The sequence below is a fragment of the Emys orbicularis genome, chromosome 4 (genome assembly GCF_028017835.1).
Source record: "Emys orbicularis isolate rEmyOrb1 chromosome 4, rEmyOrb1.hap1, whole genome shotgun sequence".
In the NCBI taxonomy this organism is placed as follows: domain Eukaryota; kingdom Metazoa; phylum Chordata; order Testudines; family Emydidae; genus Emys; species Emys orbicularis.
Genome location: NC_088686.1, coordinates 111,784,035 through 111,807,002, shown reverse-complemented (window position 1 = coordinate 111,807,002; position 22,968 = coordinate 111,784,035). Strand labels below are relative to the sequence as shown.

At 48.6% G+C, this 22,968-nt stretch overlaps 1 protein-coding gene across 1 annotated transcript in view; it reads right to left on the bottom strand.

Annotated features, from left to right (window-relative positions):
* Positions 1-22,968, bottom strand: part of EPS8L2 (EPS8 signaling adaptor L2) — a 92,179-nt gene that overhangs the window by 24,650 nt on the left and 44,561 nt on the right. Inside the window, exons 3-6 of the mRNA XM_065402435.1 lie at positions 12,001-12,162; positions 10,425-10,574; positions 8,846-8,925; positions 5,712-5,857 (exon numbers count right to left, since the gene is read on the bottom strand). Coding sequence (XP_065258507.1) covers positions 5,712-5,857; positions 8,846-8,925; positions 10,425-10,574; positions 12,001-12,162 — 538 coding nt within the window. The remainder of the gene's footprint in view (positions 1-5,711; positions 5,858-8,845; positions 8,926-10,424; positions 10,575-12,000; positions 12,163-22,968) is intronic.

Genomic DNA, 22,968 nt, shown 5'->3' with positions numbered 1-22,968 from the left:
TGGCCATTTTATGATAAAGATGTGCACCAGAAGTGTTGCCTATGAAAAATATAGGAGGCTTAACTCTAAAATGTCCAATGCGTCTCCGATACTAAGTGGGCCCCAGGGTGTTACTGTAAAGCAAATAATAAACAAGAGTGTTCAGTGGGAGACCTAGTAGTGCATTGTCTAGTGTCTGTACACCATGGTCCTTGGGTGGATAGAATGGCAGACCTGCTCAAGTGTGACTATCTTGCCCTCTAGTGGCTGCAGCCTGTGTTGTGTAAAACCCTAATAACAGCTGTTAAAGATTCTGCTTCAGCTGAAGGGGCCAGAGCTTGTATTTTTGGAGAAGGTGCACAGTTCTATCCTCATCTATGAAGGTAGGATAAGACATACACTTGACTATGCTGTGTGATGTAGCTGGTGACTGTAATCCAGAGAGGCCATGTGGAACAGTCCCGTCTGACCATGAACATGAAGGGGTAGGTTAGCAGGGAGAGTTCAGACACAGCTGTGCTTGTGGCAGGGGAGGGGATACCAAGCTTCTTAGTGAAGTTGGTATTGGAAAAATAGTAAAGGAAGCAATTTGTGGAACCAGAAACAAAATGCCACTAAGTGCCCTTCAGATCCTGCTAATGGGACATTATTAGGTGGAGGGGTGGGGAAACCAGAGAGATCAGTCTCATGCCAAGTATGCAATGAATGATAGAAAAATCTTCCTTGGCATTTTTGAAGTCCCATTGAGATATCTCATTGAAAGAGACTGTCCCAGAAGAGGTCAGTTGCCAACATATTCCAAAGTCTTGTCTTTGCAATCTGTGGCCAATGCCAACTATTTAGGATTTTGAGACGTGCCCTCTTTGCACGTGGCAGTCTGCCAGGATGCATGTTTGCCAGTTTGTAATGAGCTAGTGATCTCTACTGTTTAAGGACCCATTGATGTCACTGATCTCTGCATGGGCAGACTGCTGCACACGCTGACTTAATCCACCTGCATACAGCTCTTTGCAGGATTGAGGCCTATGTCTTCACAATGGTTTATCCAGCTAGTCACGTAGCTGAGGATTACACCTGGGAAGCGAAGGGGACGTAGCTGGCTGGAGTCACGTTACTGCAATGAAGTCAGCTAGATGAGAAATGTAGCATAATAAAAGACTATGTCTTGGGCCTATCATTGTGCTCCTTGGAGTGGAAGATGGATCAGGTGGGTGGTTTGGAGGGTGAATGACAACCTCTGTTTAAGCTATAGCTTGGATGGTATTTTCTGGTCTTGTGCTGCTTGGTTTCATTTAATGGCAGTGCCCGTGCTATGGAACAGCAGCAGCAGGTCATTTGAATTTTCAGCTCCAGTTTGCTCATGTGTATACGGCCTTGGTTTTGAATCCTGAACAGAGCGCTCTCTGTGATGACAGTACTGCTATGAAATGTAACAGCAGCATGATGTACAGTTACTGCTCCTGGGGCTACATTTGTCAGTTCTATATTTCTGTGCATATCTTGGGGCACCAACACCAGCTACATCATCCAAGTGTGTAATTTACATATTTGATCTCAGAGAGCTGGAAAAAATACACCATGATAGCTTAGGGTCATAGAAATGAGAGCTGGAAAAGACCTACTAGATTACCATGTAATGGAGATAGTAATGCTTTCTTTTTCTGTCTTGTCTATTTTGATTGTAAAGCTCTCTGGGGCAGGTACTGTCTCTTAGTGAGTGTTTATACAGCATCTGCCACAATGAGACTCTGATATTGATTGAAGCTATTAGGTACTGCAGTAATACAAGTAATAAATATTATTTTCCTTTTTATCCTGGAGACATTTCTGAACCCAGGAACAAGACATTCTAAATCCAGTATGTACAGTGTGTACATCAGTTGTTTAAAAAAAAATCAAATTTCTATCATCTAATCAAAGCTGCATATTATTTTCATTATGCAAAGCTGATTCTAAAATGGTGTTTCTTTACACAGAAGAACAGATCAGCTGTTTGTCCTCTACTATCCATTCTTGGGAAAGAGTATTTCCTCTACTCAGGACCTTGATAAATTGGAGAATTGGTCAATGATGAAATTCAATAAAGACAAGTACAAAGTACTACACTTACGGTATGTCTACACTACCCGCCGGACTGGCGGGCAGCGATCGATCCAGTGGGGGTCCATTTATTGCAATAAATCGACCCCCGAGCACTCTGCCGTCGACTCCTGTACTCCACCACCGTGAGAGTCAATGGGGGAGCGGCAGCAGTTGACTCACCACAGTGAAAACACCGCGGTGAGTAGGTCTAAGTACGTCGACTTCAGCTACGTTATTCACGTAACTGAAGTTGCGTAACTTAGATCGATTTCCCCACTCCCCCCCCAGTGTAGACTAGGCCTTAGGAAGAAAAAGTCAAATGCTGAGCTACAAAATGGGGAATAACTGTCTAAGGCTAGGTCTACACTACGGGGGGGGGGGGGGGGGGGAGGTGTCGACCTAAGATACGCAACTTCAGCTACGTGAATAGTGTAGCTGAAGTTGCGTATTTTAGGTCGACTTACCTGGCTGTGAGGACGGCGGCGAGTCGACTCCGCTTCCGCCTCTTGCCGCGGTGGATTTCCGGAGTCGACGGCAGAGCCATCGGGGATCGATTTTATCGCGTCTTCACTAGACGCGATAAGTCGATCCCCAATAGATCGATTGCTACCCACCAATCCGGCGGGTAGTGAAGACGTGCCCTAAGTAGTATTGCAGAAAGGATTTAGGAGATATAGTGGATCACAGATTGAATATGAGTCAACAATGTGATGCGGTTGTGAAAATGGCAAATATCATGCTGGGGTGTCCGAAAAGGAGTGTCATATATAAGACATGGGAGGTAATTGTCCTGCTCTACTTGCTATGTCCAGTTTTGGGCGCCAAACTTTAGAAAGATGTGGACAAATTGGAGAGAGTCCAGAGGAGAGTAACAAAAATGATAAAAGATTTAGAAAACCTGACCTATGAGGAAAGGCTAAAAATACAGGGTATATTTAGTCTTCAGAAAAGAAGTCTGGGAAAAGAACCCTCAGGCTGTTATAAAAAGGACAATGACAGATTGTTCTCTATGTCCTCTGAAGGTAGGATAAGAAGTAATCGTCTTAGTCTGCAGCAAGGGAGATTTAGGTTAGGTATTAGGAAAAACCTTCTAACTATGAGGATAGTTAAGTACTGGAATAGGCTTTCAAGGTAGGTTGTGGAATCCCCGTCATTGGGGTTTTTAAGAACAGGTTAGAAAAACACCTGTGAAGGTTGGACTAGTTTTACTTGGTTCTGTCTCAGCACATAGGGGGATGGACTGTCTGACCTCTCAAGGTCCCTTCCAGCCCTACATTTCTACGATTCTATGTGCAGTAAAAGCTTTGTTATCCGGCAAATTGGGGGTGCCAGTAAGTCAAAAATTCCGGTTAACTAAGAGGGAGGGAATTTGGATGCGGGAGGGTGCTCAGGGCCAGGGTTTGGGGTGCGGGGCACACGCTCTGGGAGGGAGTTTGGGTACGGCAAGGGGGTTCAGGGCTGGGGGTTAGGGTGCGGGAGGTGGCACGGGCTCTGGGAGGGAGTTTGGATGTGGAAGAGGGCTCGGGGCAGAGGGTTGGGGCACGGGAAGGGTTTTGGGGTGCCAGATCCGGGCGACACTCACCTCAGGCGGCTCCCTGCAAGTGGCAACATGTCCCTGCTGCTGCTAGGCGGAGGTGCAGCCAGGCGGCTCTGTGCGCTGCCTCTGCCTGCAGGTGCCGCCTCTGGCCAATGGGAACTGCAGAGCCAGTGCGTGGGATGGGGCAGGAGCAGCGCACGGAGCCCCCATGGCCCTTCCTCCGCCTACGAGCAGCAAGGACATGTCGCCACTTCCAGGGAGCCACGCGAAGCCAAGTAGGGAGCCTGCCAGCCCCACGCCAACCAGACTTTTAACGGCTCAGTCAGCGGTGCCACCAGGGAGGGAAAGGGAGCCACCAGGGTCCCTTTTCGACCAGGCGTTCAGATCAAAAACCTGACACCTGGCAACCCCATTGAAGATCGGAAATGCTGGTTTATAGAGCTTGCCGGATAGCACAGCTTTTACTGTATTTGGAGCTTCATATTGTACCCTGGTTACATTGGCTTTTCTTGAGTCTAGCAAAAGAGCAGGTAGAACACAAACCTCATAGTGTTAGCAACTCATGTGGCTGCAATAAAGGTGTGTAAAATCTGTTGGGCATTTTACCCCACCCGTGCTTTTTCAAAGAAAGAAATTGGGAACTTCTTTCTTGGAGGAAAAATAAACGTCTTTCTGATCAAAGTGAAACAAAGTATCAGGACTAAGGAAGGAAGGATGGTCTTGTGTTTAAGGCACTAGCTTGGTACTTAGGAGACCTTAGTTCTATCCCCGGCTCTGCTGCAGACTCCCTGTAGGATCTTGGGCCAGTCACTTAGTCTCTCTGGGTGAAATCCTGGCTCCACTGAGTCTTTAATGGGGCCAGGAATTCAGTTCCTGATCTTCTACTTGTCTGTTGTATCCCCTTTGTCTTGTCTCTTTACACTGTAAAGTCATTAGGGCAAGGACTGTCCCTTACTATGTGTTTGCACACTGCCTAGTGGGGCCCTCATCTCTGTTGGGACCTCTAGGTGCTACCATAATACCAGGGCCGGCTTTAGGCCGATTCAGCCGATTCCGCTGAATCGGGCCCCGCGCCTAAGAGGGCCCCGCAGCTGTCCACCCCGCCCCCAGCTCACTTCCCCCTCCTCCCTTCCCCTGAACGCTCCGCCCCCTGCTCCTCCCCCTCCCCTGCTTCCCGCGAATCAGATGTTCGCGGGAAGTCTGAAAACAAGCAGGGGCAGGTGGTAGCAGGTAAGCTGGGGGGAGGCGCGGCCCAGTCTGGCCCCGGCCGGGCGGCTCCCTCCGGCCCCGGCCGAGCACCCCCGGCCCCGGCGGCTCTGGTTCCGGCTCGGCTCGGACCCCGGGGCGCCGGCCCCGGTTCCGGCCGAGCGCGCCAGCCCGGCCCCGCGGCTCCGGCCCCGGCTGAGCACCCCCGGCCCCAGCCTGAGTGGCTCCGGGCCGGGTCGGCTCGGGCCACGGGGCGCCGGCCCCGGTTCCGGCCGAGCGCGCCGGCCCAGCCCCGCGGCACCGGCCTGGCCCCGGCGCTGGCCGAGCACCCCCGGCCCCGGCCCAGCTCGGCTCGGGCCCTGGGGTGCCGGCCCTGGCCGAGCGCGCCGGCCTGCGCCCGGCCCGGTGCCGGCCGAGCACCCCCGGCCCCGGCCCCAGTGGCTCCGGCCCGGACCCAAGCCCCGCGACCCCGGCTGCAGCGCAGCCCAATTCCTGGGGGCGGGGCTTGCCAGCGTCAAGCCCCGCCCCCAGGAATCGGGCCCCGCTCTTGCTAAAGCCGGCCCTGCATAATACAAATGATAATAAAATGATCTCAAAAACAGCTTCCAGGCCTTTGATTCATTGAGCCCACTCACACTGCTCAGGTTACCAGTTGCTATCCTGGCAGGTAGACATATGCACAATTGGTTGCATTTTTGAAATGCATAAACAAAGGGTGTTTGTTTTCCAGTTCTACGGAGACCACTTTGCAACTCCATGAAATGACATTTGCTTTCTTGTGTTATGACGACATCAGACCCAAAATGAGTTCAGGGCAGTTCCAGAGGTCCAGGATGGGAGTCAGCCTGCGTAACTGTTTGCATTAGTCACACATTCATATTACAGAGCCATTGAAGGACTCCAGTACCTGGTTCATTATGCTCTGGTGGGGGAGCCACCCGGTTCCTGTGGTTCATTGGTGAGCCTCGCATCTCGTGCTGGATAGGGATAGGAGCTGGCCCTGGAGGTGGTGGGAGTATAGACTGTCGCTGCTTTATTTTCTCCTGGTTTACTCTGCAGGGTAAAGAACACAAAAGCAATTAATCTTTTTCTGTTCTCAAGAGAGTGCCCAGTTGGAGCAGGGAAGGGAAACTCAGTCTGTGCTATTTTGTTTTGGCTGAAATTCACCCTTGTGCAATGTCGCACCAGTGGATAGGCCATCGGCAGTAAGGATCAAACCTGATATGTCTGGATCTTAACACGTGAGTCTCTCTCTACTGCTTGAGCTAAAAGACCCACTCTGTTAGGCCTGGTCTACACTGGGGGGTGGGGTGGGGGGAATCGATCTAAGTTACACAACTTCAGCCATGTGAATAACGTAGCTGAAGTCGACGTACTTAGATCGACTTACCGCGGTGAGTCGACTGCTGCCGCTCCCCCATCGACTCTGCCTGCGCCTCTCGCGGCAGTGGAGTACAGGAGTCGATGGGAGAGCGCTCGGGGGTCGATTTATCGTGTCTAGACTAGACATGATAAATCAACCCCCACTGGATCGATTGCTGCCTGCCGATCTGGTGGGTAGTGTAGACATACCCTTAGTCAAGGCTGTAGCAGGTCCTTCAGCCTCATCTGTAACCCAGCTATCACTAGAGGGTGACAGAGCACCACACTGAGTGGTGTGGGTTAATCTGACCCTCCCTCTGCACCAGATATATGAAGCTCTTTCAGGGTTTGAGAAACACTAACCATCTCAGTACAAAGCATTTTGCTGACATCGCCTCCCAGTTTAATTAGCATTTGGAGTTTGCAATATAACAACATTAAAAAAGAACACATTGCCATGTGCATTTCTGGTAAGTTTCTATGAGTAAAAGAACATTAGATGTTAACTGATTACACTGAATTCCCTCCTGTTTGGTCTATAGCAGTGGTTCTCAACCAGGGATACATGTACCCCTGGGGGTACGCAGAGGTCTTCAGGGGTACATCAGCTCATCTAGATATTTGCCTAGTTTTACAACAAGCTACATAAAAAGCACTAGGGAAGTCAGTACAAACTAGAATTTCATACAGACAACAACTTGTTTATACTGCTCTATATACTACACACTGAAATGTAAGTGGAATATAAATATTGTCAATGATGTATTTTATAATTATGGTAAAAATGAGAATAAGCAATTTGTCAGGAATAGTGTGCTGTGACACTTTTTTGTATTTCTATGTCTGATTTGATAAGCAAGTAGTTTTTAAATGAGGTGAAACTTGGGGGTATGCAAGACCAATCAAACTCCTGAAAGGGGTACAGTAGTCTAGAAAGGTTGAGAGCCACTGGTCTATAGGGTTCATACTTTCAGAAAAGGCTGACTGATATTGGTGTAGGGCGTAGGTAGTTTCAGCTGGTGTCTTGAAGCAGCAGAATATTTTATGATGCTAGTGGGATTCCTCGTGTGGAGCGGAGAACGAACTAGAGCTCCCTATTGTATCACAGCAGCCAGAATATCACTTGTGATTCACCAAAGAGTATTGCTGTAAAAGTTACCAAATGGCATTTGGACAGAAGGTAACGGAACCCCGGTGAAACAAGAACATTTATCTATTAAAGTGCCTGCAGTTCCCATTTCCAGACAGCGAAAAGAGGGATAAACTTTGAGTGAAGAAATTCAGACCCTTTGTAAATTGCAATGGAACTGAACCAGCTTACACCAGGTCTGACTTTAGCCTTTTACCTGTGTCCTCCCAAACATTTTAATTGTAGATGGACCTAAAGCAGAGCATCTAATTCAAAGCCCTTTGAGGTGTTTTGTTGTTTTTTTTTTAAATGCAGATATGTGATAAACCTGAATTGCTGGATTTGAACCGCTCCTTTTAGTCTCATTTCTGGGTTAGATCCAAAACCAGAAGGGGGCCTATTTTCCTGCTCTTATTCAGATGTGACAAAATCTCCCGAGAATAGTGTGCAAGATTTCACTGCCAACAAACTCCAGCTCTCATTTGGCCTGGAACCCTAATCTCAAATCCCAGCCTGACCTTAACCTGTCTCTGGCAGGGTCGCCCAGAGGATTCAGGGGGCCTGGGGCAAAGCAATTTCGGGGCCCCTTCCATAAAAAAAAGTTGCAATACTATAGTAACCTGTATTTGGAAATGTAAAAAATAACCAGTGAAATACATTCAAAAAAATTAATTGTTAATTTGAAAATACACAAAATACATTATTTAAAAACATTAAATGCTTTAATGGTATGTATACATTTGCAATTACATAATGGGCTGTCGCTGGGTGATGGTGATGGTTGGTGCCAATGGGCTGTCGCTGCCTGGGGATGGCGCTGCTGTTGCCCAGGGCTGGGTGGGGAGCTGGGCTCTGGGTTGGGGGGTGCCCGGCCTAGAGGGGCTGGGCTCAGAGCTGGGGATCAGGGCTGTGGGGGTGCCCGGCTCAGAGGGGCTGGGCTCAGAGCTGGGGGTCAGGGCTGTGGGGGGATGGGGTCAGGGGGTGCCCGGCTCAGAGGGGCTGGGCTCGGAGCTGGGGGTCAGGGCTGTGGGGGGGATGGGATGGGGTAGGAGGGTGCCCGGCTCAGAGGGGCTGGGCTCGGAGCTGGGGGTCAGGGCTGTGGGGGGGATGGAGTGGGGGCATGCCCGGCTCAGAGGAGCTTACCCCCGCCTCCCCCCTCTCCTGGAACCTCAGCGCGCCGCGTCCAGGAGCGGCCCTGGACAGCGCTGCAGCGGCGTGGCTCCAGCGGGACCTCAGCTCTCCCAGCTCGGCTGGAGCTCGCAGCCCTGCCCCCTTACCACGTGGCTCCGAGCGGGAAGGAGCTCAGGCTGCTCCTGGACAAGGCGCGCTGAGGTGCCGGGGGATGGGGGGGAGCCTCCGACATTGTCGTGGGGGCCCGTGAGGGGCCTGGGGCAAATTGCCCCACTTGCCCCCCCCCCCCCCCCCCCCCGGGCGGCCCTGGTCTCTGGATTCAAACTGATCCAGGACAGCCTTGTCTGCCTTTGTGTTCTGTTTTCTATGTAGCCGATGAGAGCAGGGGGCATTTGTTCCCATCTGTCTGCAGCACTTACTTGAGCGTCTGCGGCCGTATCTTCTTTCCCTGCTTGTGATCGGCGAGTGCACTTTCTATGTCTTCGTGGACCATATCCGCCTCAAACACAAAACAGTGATCTCATAAAGGCTTTGCTTTGAATGAACTGGAGGATGTAGGTGGCATGATGGGGAAATAGCTGGCTGAGAATGTCACTGGCTACGTGCTCATATTGCATTACAAGTCAACTCAGCACTTGGCAGTTTCACTGTGTAGTGCTCTCCCTGCCTCTGTCTGAGCAGCCAGTGTGAATACTGGTGCAGGTGAAAGGATCCGGTTCTCAAGCAGGAGGACTAGTTTCAAGTGACTAGCTATGAAGCAGCAGGATTTGGGCAGTCTTGGACATCGTATGTCCTAGGATTTCAGCCACTGGTGTCTGTGCAAACCGCTAGGGTAGTTACGTGCTTACGCTGGTGATTTGCACCTTTGATTTGGAACTGGGATACAAATCGTATTGCCCTAGGGTAAACTGAGCTTACACTAGGGGTTTGTATTCGTGCAGCTGAAGGCACTGCTGCTGCTCACTGGCAGCTGCAGTCTCAGTGGGGCTGAAATCTCAGCATAGGTAAGGAGAGAGCTTCCTGCCTGCACTCCTGACTGTGTGCCTGATGACAAAGCTACACAGCCGCATACTGGCTCTCTGGAAGAGGGAGAGATAGGATTGCAAGAGGCAACTGAAGGTCCAAAATGGACAGGGGTGTAGGGAAAACCTCTCCCAGTAATTCCAGATATATTGACATAATTCTCTTGCGTTCCAGTTGCACTGACTTCAGTGGCTCTGCACCAATTTACACTGCTATGACTGAGAAGGGGATCTCCAGCAGCAGTAAATGACAGGCCAGGCATTGCAGTTAAGGCAGGCAGAATGCTCTCCAGTCCTACCAGCTAAAAGGAGTGATGGGAAGCATTGCTGCTGTAATTTGTATTCTGGTGAAATGTCTCTGCTCTTAGTCTGTTAGGGTACGTCTACACTTACCGGAGGGTCCGGCGGCAGGCAATCGATGTTCTGGGATTGATTTATCGCGTCTAGTTTAGACGCGATAAATCGATCCCGGATCGATCCCGGAAGTGCTCGCCATCGACGCCGGTACTCCAACTCGGCGAGAGGAGTACGCGGCATCGACGGGGGAGCCTGCCTGCCGCGTCTGGACCCGCGGTAAGTTCGGACTAAGGTACTTCGAATTCAGCTACGTTATTAATGTAGCTGAATTTGCGTACCTTAGTCCGAAGTCGGGGCTTAGTGGGGACCAGGACTAAGATAGGGTGGAACTAAAGGCAATGATCAGTACAAACTACCCTTGCATGACAACATTCATTGCTCTGCACACTCTGCACCCTTACTTGAGCCAGCTTAGGATAAGCTCATGCAGACTGTGCATCTGTGCATCCAGTCTGCATTCGCTTCCGCACATGGAGGCTTGCACCGTCATTTGCACACACAGTTCTGGTTTGGTTTTTTCTCTTGATGTGCCCAAGCAGGGGGAAGGTTTGAAAATCTAGCCCCAAGCAGCAATGACTTCTCCCACCCAGAGCTCCTCTCGCTTTCCCTCCCTGCTCACCTCCACCTCGTCGCAGTTGAAGAAGTGGATATCGGGCTTGTGCTGCTCGGAGTCCTGGCACACCAGCAGGAGGATGGAGGTGTAGCGCATCTGATTCAGCACGGTTTGGCAGAGCTGGACCGTTGGCAGGGGAAAGTTCTCCAGCTCCTCCTGTAAGACAACGGACAGGGCATCATGCAAACGGGAGTGGTGTTAAAATAACACCTCACCATCCCCGGCATTGCCGCACGCAGTCACTGCTGCAGGGAGGAGGAGACCTCACAGGGCAGGTGCCTCCCGGCAGTCCATGTCCCCGCAGTTCTGTGTCTGATACTGAAGACAGTCCCGTCAGTGTTTGGGGAAGACGAATGAGCCTGGGAACTAGGGACCAACTAGGAAGAGGTGGAGTTTCCCACCTTGCTTTCTGGGGATGGGGTCCCAGAGCGCAGGCTGCTTCTTGGGCTTGCAACACAGCACATTGATATTGGTGCTACAGAGGTCACCCTGTTGCTGTGCTCCGCCTGCAGCAGTGAACTAGCAGTGTTGGGCAGTGGCGTAGCCAGGTGGAGGGAACAGGGGGAGCGATCACAAAAAAAAGGCACCACCTGCTGCGGCGCTTTTACTCACCCGGCGGCGCTTTTACTGATGGGGCGGCGCTCCGGGTCTTCGGCGGCAGTTCAGCGGCGGGTCCTTTGGTGCCGCCGAACACACCCGGAGCGAGTGAAGGACCCACCGCCAAATTGCCGCCAAAGACCCGGAGCGCCGCCCCGTCAGTAAAAGCGCCGCTGGGTGAGTAAAAATTAAAAAGGTGCCAAGAAATTGAAAAGGCGCCACTTGTGCTCGGAGGGAGAGCAGCTGCTGCCCCACTCCCCCCCTAGCTATGCTACTGGTGTTGGGCTTGCGTTAACACAGGCAAATGGGGCTGGGTTGGGAGCACCGAGAGGAAGGATGCTGTTGTGGTTAAGGCACCAGACTGGGACTCGGGACAGCTGGGCTCTATTCTTGACTTTGCCACACGCTCCCTGGGTAACCTTGGGCAAGTGTGTCCATGCCTCAGTTCCCTGTTATTAAACTGGGGATAATGAGACTTTCCTCCCACCCTTGGGCTTGCTATTTAGCTTGTACACCCTTTGGGGCAGGAAGTGTGTGTGTGTGTGTGTGTGTGCATGCGCACACACCAGGGCATCAATCTCTGTTGGGGGCTCCTAGAGCTACAGAAATACAAATCATTAACAACGATGAATTCCACCCAAACCATTTTGTGGACTCCTGACTGGACCCATCAATCTCCATTAGCCTGTCACTTCCACCGAGGTCTGACTTATCATTCACCCATGAGCGTAGCAGCAAGGAGCTGAGAGTTTGGTTAATTAGTTCAGTCCCACCTTGCTGTGCACTCAAACTCTAGAGAAACGCTTCTGTCCTATAGGTTAAAATCAGCCAGCCCTTTTGCATTTTTTTGTATTAATTCTTCCCAGTTTAGTAGCCCCAGAAAAGCATGTTACCCCTCCCCAGCCAGCTGGAAAGTGGCATACTTCTGAATGCAGTCTATTGCCCGTTTTGCATCTTGCCATGGAGGAGAAAGCTCCCGACCTACCTGTGACTCGCAGTCTAGCAGTCGGATGGACTTGTCATTCACTTGCAACAGCATCTCCTGGGCCCAGATCTTCTCTTTAGAGTTGAGCTGCATCAGTTTCCTGATGGCGTCGTCCACTGTCACAATGGCTTCACTCTTATCCATGATGAATGTGGCTAAGTGCTGCAGGGGCAGCAGGGAGAACACACACAGGAGAGGTGTCAGGCTAATAAGAGTGAGGGTGACCTCAAGTCAGCTTATCTCTGCAGAGCTGTTAATGAGCCATGTCTGTCCCACACCCACTCACTACAGCACTTTGTCCCCCTTCAGTAGTGGCTGGGTTGCATAGAGAAGTTGATGAGCCTGCTACGGCCTTGGCTAAGAAGCGGATGGTTTTTTAGCTCCAGCAATAGAGACTTATGTGCTAAGATCCAGAGGTTCCAGGTTCAATCCTGGTTACTGACAACCCAGCAGGGCACAGTGTAACACACACTTCATAGGGTGCACACTCTCATAGGCTGCAGGAGAGATTTACAGTATATCTCAGAAGTTTGGGCTAGATTATGTAGGCTCCTCACAGCCTGCAGCAACTCACATGAGAAACAGTCACATGGTGCTGTCAGGTGACTGCCTGTTCTGTATTATGAACCATCATTATGTCAGTGCCAATACCTAATGGACTCCCGAGGAAAGCGTTGATACATGATAGGATTTCACAGCACAGAAAGGGCATGTCTACATGGGAATGCTCTGGGAAAGTTAAGCCACATAAACTGAAGGCTGTAATGTAAAGTTAAAGCATACGTTCAGTTTATGTGGCTTAACTTTCCCGGAGCGTTCCCATGTAGACATGCCCTAAATTCCATCACTTGCAGATTTAGCAGGACATGTTTTAACTCTAGCAATTAAGGCGCCAATCCAACAAAGCACGTGTTTCACTTTAAGTATGTGACTAGTCACATTGTTTTCCTGGACTGCTCATGTGCTCAATGTTCAGCTGGTGCTTAAGTGCTCTGCTGGATTAGGTCTGAAATCATTTCCCCAGACTAAACACGTTCAGTGTTTTCTCTCTTTGTATAAAGAATGAGGACCACGAAAGCTTATGCCCAAATACATTTGTTAGTCTCTAAAGTGCCACAAGGACTCCTCGTTCTTTTTTGCTGATACAGACTAACACGGCTACCACTCTGAAACCTCTCTTTGTATAGTAGATCTCACAGGAGGAAATTTGCCCCAGGCAGATGGTCCACACGGGCTATGCAGACACCATTTAAATCCCACAGGGTTTAAATGGGATTAAAGTGATGTGTAAGCTCTGTCTGGGCCGTCTGTCCGGGGTCAGTCCCACCCACGCTGCAGCTATACCACAAAGCTCTCTACACTGCAAAGCTACCCAGCATATAGGGCAGCCTTTAACCTGACTCCTAACTCTACTCCAGCCTGCTAAATCACCTCATGTACCACGGAACCAAAATGATGCCATATACAGTGGCATGACTCTTCCTTGACTTCTGAGACCTTAATGGAAACTGGCATCTCTGGTTACAATAGGGGTTTTTGTAAAGGGTCAGGGGGAGCTTCTGCAGGATTTAGAGTGTTCTCCATTTTAGGAAGGAGGGAAGCCCCAAATGCAAGGGTCTTGTTGGACTTATCCTGCAGGGCACACTCCTGCTTTCCTGTATGCCCCAACTTGGAATTCCACTGCATTCCTCTGCTCTCCCATGTTCCTTAGCAAAAATGCAACCGCATTCTATGGTAGTGGCCCAGACACTGCAGTAACACTATAGTCATTCTGGTGCTTTAGATCATGAAAGTGGCCCGTGACTTCCAATGCACTCTATAGTACCTATTTATATAAAAGGTCTCAGAACCTGCCAGATTCTGCGTCCCAGCTCAGCTAAAGAAAAGGAATTCTCCTTGTTTTCATATCCTCCCCCACCCCCCGTGTTTTGCTGCCACTTCAGCTCTGCACTGTGGCATTCAGTGCTTAATTTGTGCCAGGGCTTGCGAGAGCTGACCCCCTGCACCTCTGGGCTTGGCAATTCATAGCTCCGGCACCTCTGGGCTTGCCATGTCAGTTATGAAAGTTTAAAAAACAAAAAAAAACAAAAAAAAACCCTGCTTGAGCCCTGGCACCTCTTTCATTACAAATTAAGCATTGGTGGCATCACAGGAGTTCCCCAGTTTTCCTTCCTCCCAAACCCAGAGAAACCTGTGCCCAGCTTCCATAGCGCTTATACACGAGCTCCATCCCCATAACAAACTGAATTCAGTCATCACCTCCTCCCGCACGTTGTGTAACTTCTATACTTTGGACTGAAGGCAGCTCTGATCAGGTAGCAGAATCCCAGACATGACTGCAATTACAGGCACTTCCGCCCAGGTCTGAACCCATTAAACATTGCACTTGGATACAATCACACTTACTGAGGGCCTCTGAACCTTGGTGTCTGCATAATTGTGTTGCGCCTCTAGCTATGCGTAAGAGAAAGTACCATGCTGGGAAGTGGAGGAGATGAAGGGTGGGGAGATGTATTCTGCATAAAAATGGCATTTGTTTCCTCTAGCCTGTGAATTCCACCCTTTCAATCAAAGTTGGGTCTTGCTCTCCTATCCTAGTCTCTCTTTACTTGCCACTGTTCACAGTCAGAACACCTGCTCTCTCGCCAGGCTAGATAATGCTTCCCAGTGACTTATCTGCCAGCAGAGGGTAGTGCGAGGCAATAGAGGCGGCAAGGCTTACCTTCTCTCCTAGTAGTTACACACTAATGTATCGTGTGGAGAGACTGTGGGGCTGATTCTGCACTCACTGGTTTTACACGAGTACAGCTCAGCTGATTTCAGTGGATTTGCTGCTGGTCTATACTAGTAGGAGTGACAGCAGAATCAGGCCACGTGTTCTGATGACAATGGGGGACGGGGGGTAAATCATGAGCCAAAGTCAATAGTCCAGATTCTCTCCTAGGAGTGCAAAGCGGATGATAACTGGCCCAGTCTCCATCACTGAAGATTCCTACAGTGCTGGGGAATCACCACGAGGGTTAGAGCCAGCATATCCTGGTCCTAAGAAGACAGCTTCTGTTGCAGCCTGTGGTGGAGGATTGATGCGTGTTTGAGGCATAGTCTCTGCTCCACTGAGCAGACTCAGGCACAACAGAAAGCTTGGGCCTGTATTCCTGCACTGAATGTTACAATGTAAGCATGGGTTAGCACTGCCTGTTATTGTGGCTTTTTTTCCTTGATCACTATTTAGCATGGCAAAAAGAGGGACAAAACAGGATTTTGATACAGTGAATACTACTGAAGTAATTCTAACACAAAGTGTTAGAAACCAAACAAATTCATGTGAGGAAACTCATGTCTACACTGCAAGTGAAGGTGTGATGGTAGCATGAGTAAGCATACCCATGTTAGCTTTAATCTAGCCAGCATGGGTTACAGTAGCAGTGTAGATATGATTGTATGGACTAGCAACCAGAGTGCAAGTCTTTCAGGTACCATGGGTATGTACTCTGGTTGTTAGCCCATGCAGAAGATTATGCCAGCATATCTATGCTTCTTTTGTTATTTGTCCTAGCTAGATCAAAGCTAGCTTTGGGTATGCCTACCCGTACTACAATCACATCTTTGTGGTGTAGGGGCAGGTCTACACTACAGCCGGGATTGACACTCTGAGATCGATCCACTGGCGGTCATTTTAGCGGGTCTAGTGAAGACCCGCCAAATTGACTGCAGATAGCTCTCCAGTCAGCCCCTGTACTCTACCCCTGATGAGAAGAGTAAGGTAAGTCGACAGGAGATTTTCTCCTGTAGACCCCGCGGTAACTCGACTTAAGGTACGTCGACTCCACGTAGCTGGAGTTGCGTAGCATAGGTCGACTTACCGCGGTAGTGTAGACATGGCCTAAGAGGCGAGGCTAGCTAAGAATCTTGACAACTCCCACACCATGTTGCCAAAAAGGCACAAGGTGTTCTGGGGGCAAAAATAGGATTGGGAGGGGGGAGATGACCATTGTGAGGGATGGACTGTTAGGTTTGCAACAATGGCATTGTGGGACAGTCATTAGAATTCAAAGCGGAGAGAATTCTAAGGCAGAAGATGCTAGATGAGGACTTGACTCTCTCTCCTAACATTCCTTCTCCTTTTTCCTGGGTAAATAGTAGGACAAATAGGGAAACCAGAGTGTTTGGAACTATCCAGCATTTTTTGAAACTATTTGTTTGATGTCAGCCATAAACTCCTCCTTATGATATGAAGATGGATCTATTCTTGTCCAAACCCTACGAGGGACTAAATGCTTCATGAGGGTCAACATTTTGGGGGATTTGGAAACCATCAATGACATTTCAAAACTTTTTTAAAAACCGGAAATATTTTGATACACCACATTTTTTGATTTATGAAAATTGTAACTGTTTGTTTTGTTTTGTTTTACCCAACCAGCTCTTCTGTGGGTTAACAGTGAGAACTGAGAGTGGTCAGCACCTGGCAGAATCTGTCCTTAGCTCAGGGGAAAGCATGAGGCACCAAAAATAAACAGATGGCTGTATGTAAAATTCATAAACCTGACTGAAGCAGGATTAGAAATATAGCTCAGCTCACTCTGTGGCTAAATGTCTTCTGCCTCTCCTGCCCACCATGAAGAGTTTTGAAAAATGGGAACTTCTGTATTGGCAGAAAAATCTGTAGCTTTCCCCAGTGCTGAGACATTTAAACCAAATGTCACTGCACCATGGTCATCGTTTGAACATTATTATCATGGGTTGGGGAGGGCAGGGTTGCCAGTCTAAGGTCAAGGTGGCAGAATAAGTAGAAGACTGAGGAGAAAAACGCATTGTAGAGCAGAACAGATTTATATCCATGCCTCTCATGAAAAGGCAGAAGTTCCCTCACTTGGACTGGAATTATTGGAAAACACTACACAATATTATCTGGTAACTATAGAATTAATTTGTGTGACTGCTCCATTTCCTCCAGCCAAACAACATTTAGCTCAGGAGTTTTCCAATATTCTCTGTGTTGCACTTACACCTTATCTGCTCATGAAACGTCTGTACATGACCCTGGATTCTGTTTTCTAGGCCTGTGCATTGCATCCTCTATTTTTCATCAATCACGTAGCACAGAATAAAGTTTACCAAGAGGGGGATTGTGTGTATCAGGGCAAGACTGCCCCTCAGCAGCATTGGCACCGTAGGTACATAATTCTTACTCCCTCCCTCCCATCCCACTGGGCCCCATTCCAGCTACCCTTATAGAGACAGTATCCAGTGTAGCAATTCCAACCAGCTAGTCGTGAAGACTCCATGCTTTGTCACAATACCTCCTAGATATGGCGCTCTGAACGATAGATTTTTAACCCCAAGCTGTGTGTGAACTGGTCCAGGGTGGGGCACAATCCCCCTCCCTTTCTTTATGGCTCAATGGGAGGGGAATCATGAATGTATTTATTTATTTTTAATAACATGGAGTCACAGTATGGAAAAAGGTGAGACCGACTGCCCTCTAGGCAGCCACTTATACTGCTTATAAAGCTGGCCATACACAGGGGATTGATGAAGGAATACAGAGCTCTTCACCTCCAGGTCACCCCTTCGTACCAAGGTAACGCTTCTATGTATACAGGTAGTTGGAATGAGAGCGAGAGGAGAGGGTCACAAGTAATTATCTTGGATGCCAGTGCTGCTGGGGGGCCCCTGATCTGCACAGTTCTCCTTGGTAACCTTGTTCTGAGTAACATTAGCTGATGAACAATGGATGATCCAACTCAAAGGCCTAGAAAATAAAATCCAGTGTCACTTACAGATGCTTCACGAGCAGATAAGGTGCAAGTGCAGCATAGGAAGAGCATTGGGAAACTCCTGGGCTAATGTTGTTTGACTGCAGAGAATGTAGCGGTGACACAAATTAATTCCATAGTTATGGATAATATTGTCTGGCATTCTGCAATGATTCCTGTGGAAGCCATGGAACCTTCTGACCTTTCACAAGAGGCATGCAAATAAATCAGATCTGTAGCTGCAACCTGGTATCACATAAAGGGCTGGAAAAACCAGTAACATTTTTAAAGCAATGGTCTATTTAAGCTGTAAGGGAGAAAAATAGGTTGTCACTGCTGCATAGGCTCCCTGCAGAGCGATGAATCTCACCCTCAGAGAAGACAGTGTGCATTGTTCCTTGCTCTCCTTTTCCCCTGTTCCTTGTCTGTCAGGGGTAGAATGTAAGCTCTTTGGAGTAGACATCATTTCATATTATTATTGCTTGTATTACAGTGGTGGTGAGGGGCCTCAATCAAGGATAAGGAGCCAGTTGGTCCAGGCACTGTACAAAAAGTCCTTACCCCAGAGAGTTCATAGTCTAGAATTATGATGGAACACCACAGGTGAATAAAATAGACATATAGGGGTGCCTGGGGAGGGTGAGTATGAGCATGAGCATAATACATAGCAGTTACCACCTGCCTGGCTAGCCATTGTCAGCAGTGTTCTGAAGGCAATGCATCGTGATAGAGGTGAGTCTTAAGGAGGGGTTTGATGGAGGAGAAGATAATAGCTTTATGGATTTCCCCACCTGGAAGGGGTGGCATGGGAGATGTCACAAAGGTGTCTGAGTGAGAAGTGTACTACTCAGTAATAAAGGCTGGCCTCACTGATCGACTGAGGTGGCTCAGCATGGAACTAAGGTAAGAGATCTGTTGTGTATGGTGGTGCTAAAAGACAAAGGGCCTCAAAAGCGAAGATGAGATGCTTGTGTTGGATACGGAGGAGGAGGAGGAGTCAGCGGAAGGGCTCAAAGGAGGAGGTTCATGTGGTTAGAACCATGTGCTAGGAAAATCATCCAGGCATCAGCATTTTAAATGGATGTGAGAAGGACAAGTTTGTTGCAGATGAGGTCAGAGAGGAAGAGATTAGAGGTGCCAACGCATGAGAGCCTAGACAAGAGCACTGGTAGTCTGGACAGACAGAAAAGCCCAGATCTTAGAAATGTTATATAGGAAGATGCAGGAAGACTGAGACGCTGCCTGGACGTGTGGGTCTAGAGAGGGTCAAGTTGAAGATGAAGCGTGCATGGGTGACTGGAAGGACGGTGGTAGTATCCATGGTGAAAGAGAGGGGGGAGAGTTTGGGGAGGACAAGATGAAAAGCTCAGTTTTGGTCATGTTGCATTTAAGTTGAGAGCTAGACATCCATGGGGAGATGTGAGAAAGACAGGCCAAGATGTGGGATTGGATGGAGGGAGGAAAGTGTGTAAAATCCCTAGCACTTAATAGGTGCCCATTTCAACACCCATCGAAGGAAAGGAAAAGACTCCCATTGACTTCATTGGGCACTGAATCAGGGCTTACATAAATGAAACCATGGCAGGTGCGCTCTGAGCAGCTGTTGCTGAAAGCCATGACTGGCCATGCAGTCAGGTGAGAATTAACACCCTCAGGTGTTTTGTGGTAATTATAAAATGTTGTACCAAATGTTATTTCATAAAGGCAATAATATTATCTATATTTATGTTACTGAGGTGACAAAACTGAATTCCGAACAGTGAATTGCACTGTTTTGCAGTCACTGCCTGGAATTCTAATCAGCTCTATGGCGTTCATCGACCTGTTTTACAGTCTTCATAAATTCCTCTGCTATTTGCTGTTGATTATATAAATATTTATAGGGGTCATAGTTGCTCACATGACTGTCATAGCATGCATTGGTAGATTAACGCCCCCCGCCCCCAATCATTCAGTCTTATCTAGATACTGGACCAATTATTTTTTTTAAGCTACTGGGGAAGGGGGAAGTTTGCTACTGTCTTGTATTTATCTCATTTTAAGAAATCTTGAAAGCCTAAAAGCAAAATGTAATATCTTTCACCCCTAAAGTGAGTCAGATCCAATATATATACTGTAGGAATGGACCATGATTGCAATTTAGTAACAAGAGTTTTATCAGCATACAAATCGCTGTTATGCATATAAAAGGCCAACTCATTTTTTATGAAAACACATGCACCTTGTGACAATAAAACATATTTGCTCTGATCAGCGTTCAAGGTGGGGCCTCACAGATGGGTGGCATGAAACATAACTAATGGGGGCTGACGTGTGTGTCACTGTTTAAAGTCCCTTCTCTGTCACCGTGACTTCATTTTGGTACATAACACTGTGGGGCTTCTAATAATAGCTTAAAATAATAAAAACCAGATTGAAAATATGGCATCTGAGACCTATGAAAAGGGATGTGAAGAAAAATGAACCTTTAGTCATTCAGCTTATGATGTGTAGCATGTGTCTATACAAGTGTGCATATAAAAATGACAGGCCAGTGGGAAATGAAGCCATTTAAAGGTTTTATTATACTGTCATTCATGACAATATGGACAATACAAAGTTTATACACCTCTGGTGCAGTTATACACCACACTTTTTCTAGAGTAAGGTCTAATTGAAATTGTGGTTTAATATTCTTGTCACGTGTTAGGGACTTTTTCCTAAGTGTAAATCAAGATGCACATCAGTGACCAACGGTAAAAGTGGGGCTCTTAGCCATCAAGTTACTTATTCTGAACTTTAATTATACAAGACAAAAAGGCCCCAATCCAATAGAGCACTTAAGTCGGAGCTTAACTTTAAGCAGCTGAGTAGTCTCGTTGAAATCAATGGGACTGCTCAGGTACCTGCTTAAAGTTAAGCAGGTGCTTAAGTGCTTTGCTGGATCAGGTCTCTACAGCAGAGAGAAGGATATTCCTTTTAGTATATAGGAACCTCTGATAAGTTCTTTCCTATCTCAAAAATCCATCTCCCTATTTTTCCTGCCTCATGCATTTAAAATATATGACAAGTGGCCAACTGGTTTTAGATACCTTTTTATTTCTTGTGGACTGGAAACGGTCCACGGGGATCAACCCGTTTCCTCCTGCACCTGACAACCTCTGGGCAGAAGATGGTCATTACAAACCCAAGCAGGGCTAGATGCTCAATGCCACTTCTGCATCAAGCAGAAGGTGTTGCCCCAGCACAGCAAGAGATGCTTCCTCCACACTGTCTGCTGATTGAGTTGCTTCTGTAATACCATTCCACCTCAGGGAGCTAAGGAGCAAGCACAGACCTTTCACTTGGATCCACACATCCCATGAGAGGCCATTGGCAGCCTGCCCTTGCTTCAGCCTCCAATACCCAATGCAATGTTAATCTGTGGCAGTGATATCTTCTGAAGCAACAGTCTCCCTAGAGTCCCCCTAGAACAGTATTGCTGTGAGGCCTTAGCTACTGAGCACAGCAGAGGAGGGCTGGTCGCCATTCTGCAGACTTTGCAGTCCATGACTCATCAAATTCTGCTGCCTCCTCTAGCTCTTTAGTTCACGTCTATGGTTTTCCTAATTTTCAACAAGTTAGAAAATAATTATTTAAAATGCAGCTTGATAGCAGTGAGATGGCTGAACCAAACACACCTGTGTTAGGCTCTCCATGTCCTCTGTCTCAGTGGTTCTCTACCTTTTCCACACGGATAAGGCCATTTTGCAACAAACATTTTTCAGGATGCTCCCATCCCCTTTTTTGTCTAGCCATATAAGGGAGGGTGGCCATGATCTCCCACAACCTATTAATAGGCCGCAGATAGGGTCATGACCCCGGGCAGAATGCTTTTCCTCCCCAGTACACCCCTTCAAGCAGCCCCTCAGTGATGGGCAAAGAACAGCAGTGAGGCTGTTATTCTCGTGTTGCCTGTAGATTCTGACCCTCTGCCTAGCAGATTGAGTCGTGGCTGGGTGAAGCTCAGTGGCTGGTGTTCTGCAGAAGGTCAGACTAAATTATCATAATGGTCCCTTTGGGCTTTAAAATCTGACATGACAGGGAGACCAAATCTTGGTGTTATGGAGAAATTGTCTGATGTTCCCAGACAGGATCACCACCAAAATGCTACATTTCAGGGCTCAGCAGAGCAGGGATCGTCTCTCTGATGAGGCTGGCTCCTCTTTTGGAAGTGGAATGTCTGTAACAATGGAAGGTGGGAGCGCTGCTACCTTGCTGTCAAACAAGTTTAGAAATAACTGAGCAGGACACACCAGGGTCAAGCAACAACAGATGGAGAGGGAGCCCCTGTATCTCTCCTGGTGGGAGGTGACACTCAGTGGGGCCCTCTTGTTCTGGCAGATGATTTCAACAACCACTATAGGACTCTCCATTAATTTATAAGCTTGTGCCAATCAACCAGAGTTTAAAGTCGGGGATCATATGAGGGAGCACAGCTCCCCCTGCTCGGCTTAAAGCAGAGAGAGCGAGAGCTTTTGCCTTTTCTCTTCTAGGTTTAGGAGAACTCGGCTCTCCCAGAGCTCCCGCTCCTCCTGCCTCTTCACTGGCAGGTGATGTGAGGGAGAATCTGAAGTGGGAGCAGCAGGAGGGGCTGGTGCCTGGCTGGGGAGTTGATGGGTCTCCGAGTCTTTCCCGCCACTAGGCAGAGCAGCAGCAGCCGCATCTGGTGACAGGAGGATTGTCCAGGCTGGGAGGCCCCAGTCTGCCTCCTCCTCATGCCTTGCTGGTTCCTCCTATGTCCTTGGGGACAGAGAGAGGGGGGAGGCAGATCCTGTTTCACTCAGCTCTCCCTCCCCTCGGGGAGCAAGGAAGGGAGACCCTGCTGCTGACTTCCCCTCCCTTAGACAGAGTGGCCTTGTCAGTTGCCTCTTCCCTCCTGGCACTACAGAGTGGAAAGAGAGGCTGGGAGCACAAGTGTTTCCCCCCCCCACACACACATACACACACACACACTCTTTGGCTGGCTCCAGGCCTACTTCGGGACGTGGATTCCTTTCAGGTTCAGCTATGCTGATTCCTTTGTCCCATTCTCTTTCACATGCCATGTCCCATCACATGAGATGACACAAGGTCCTCTCATAATGTGATGTCAATACCTATGAGCCAAGGCAGGTGAGTTAATATATTTTATTGGACCAGTTCCTATAATGCCTTAGCCACCTCGTGTCTCTGATCTCCTGGGACCAAC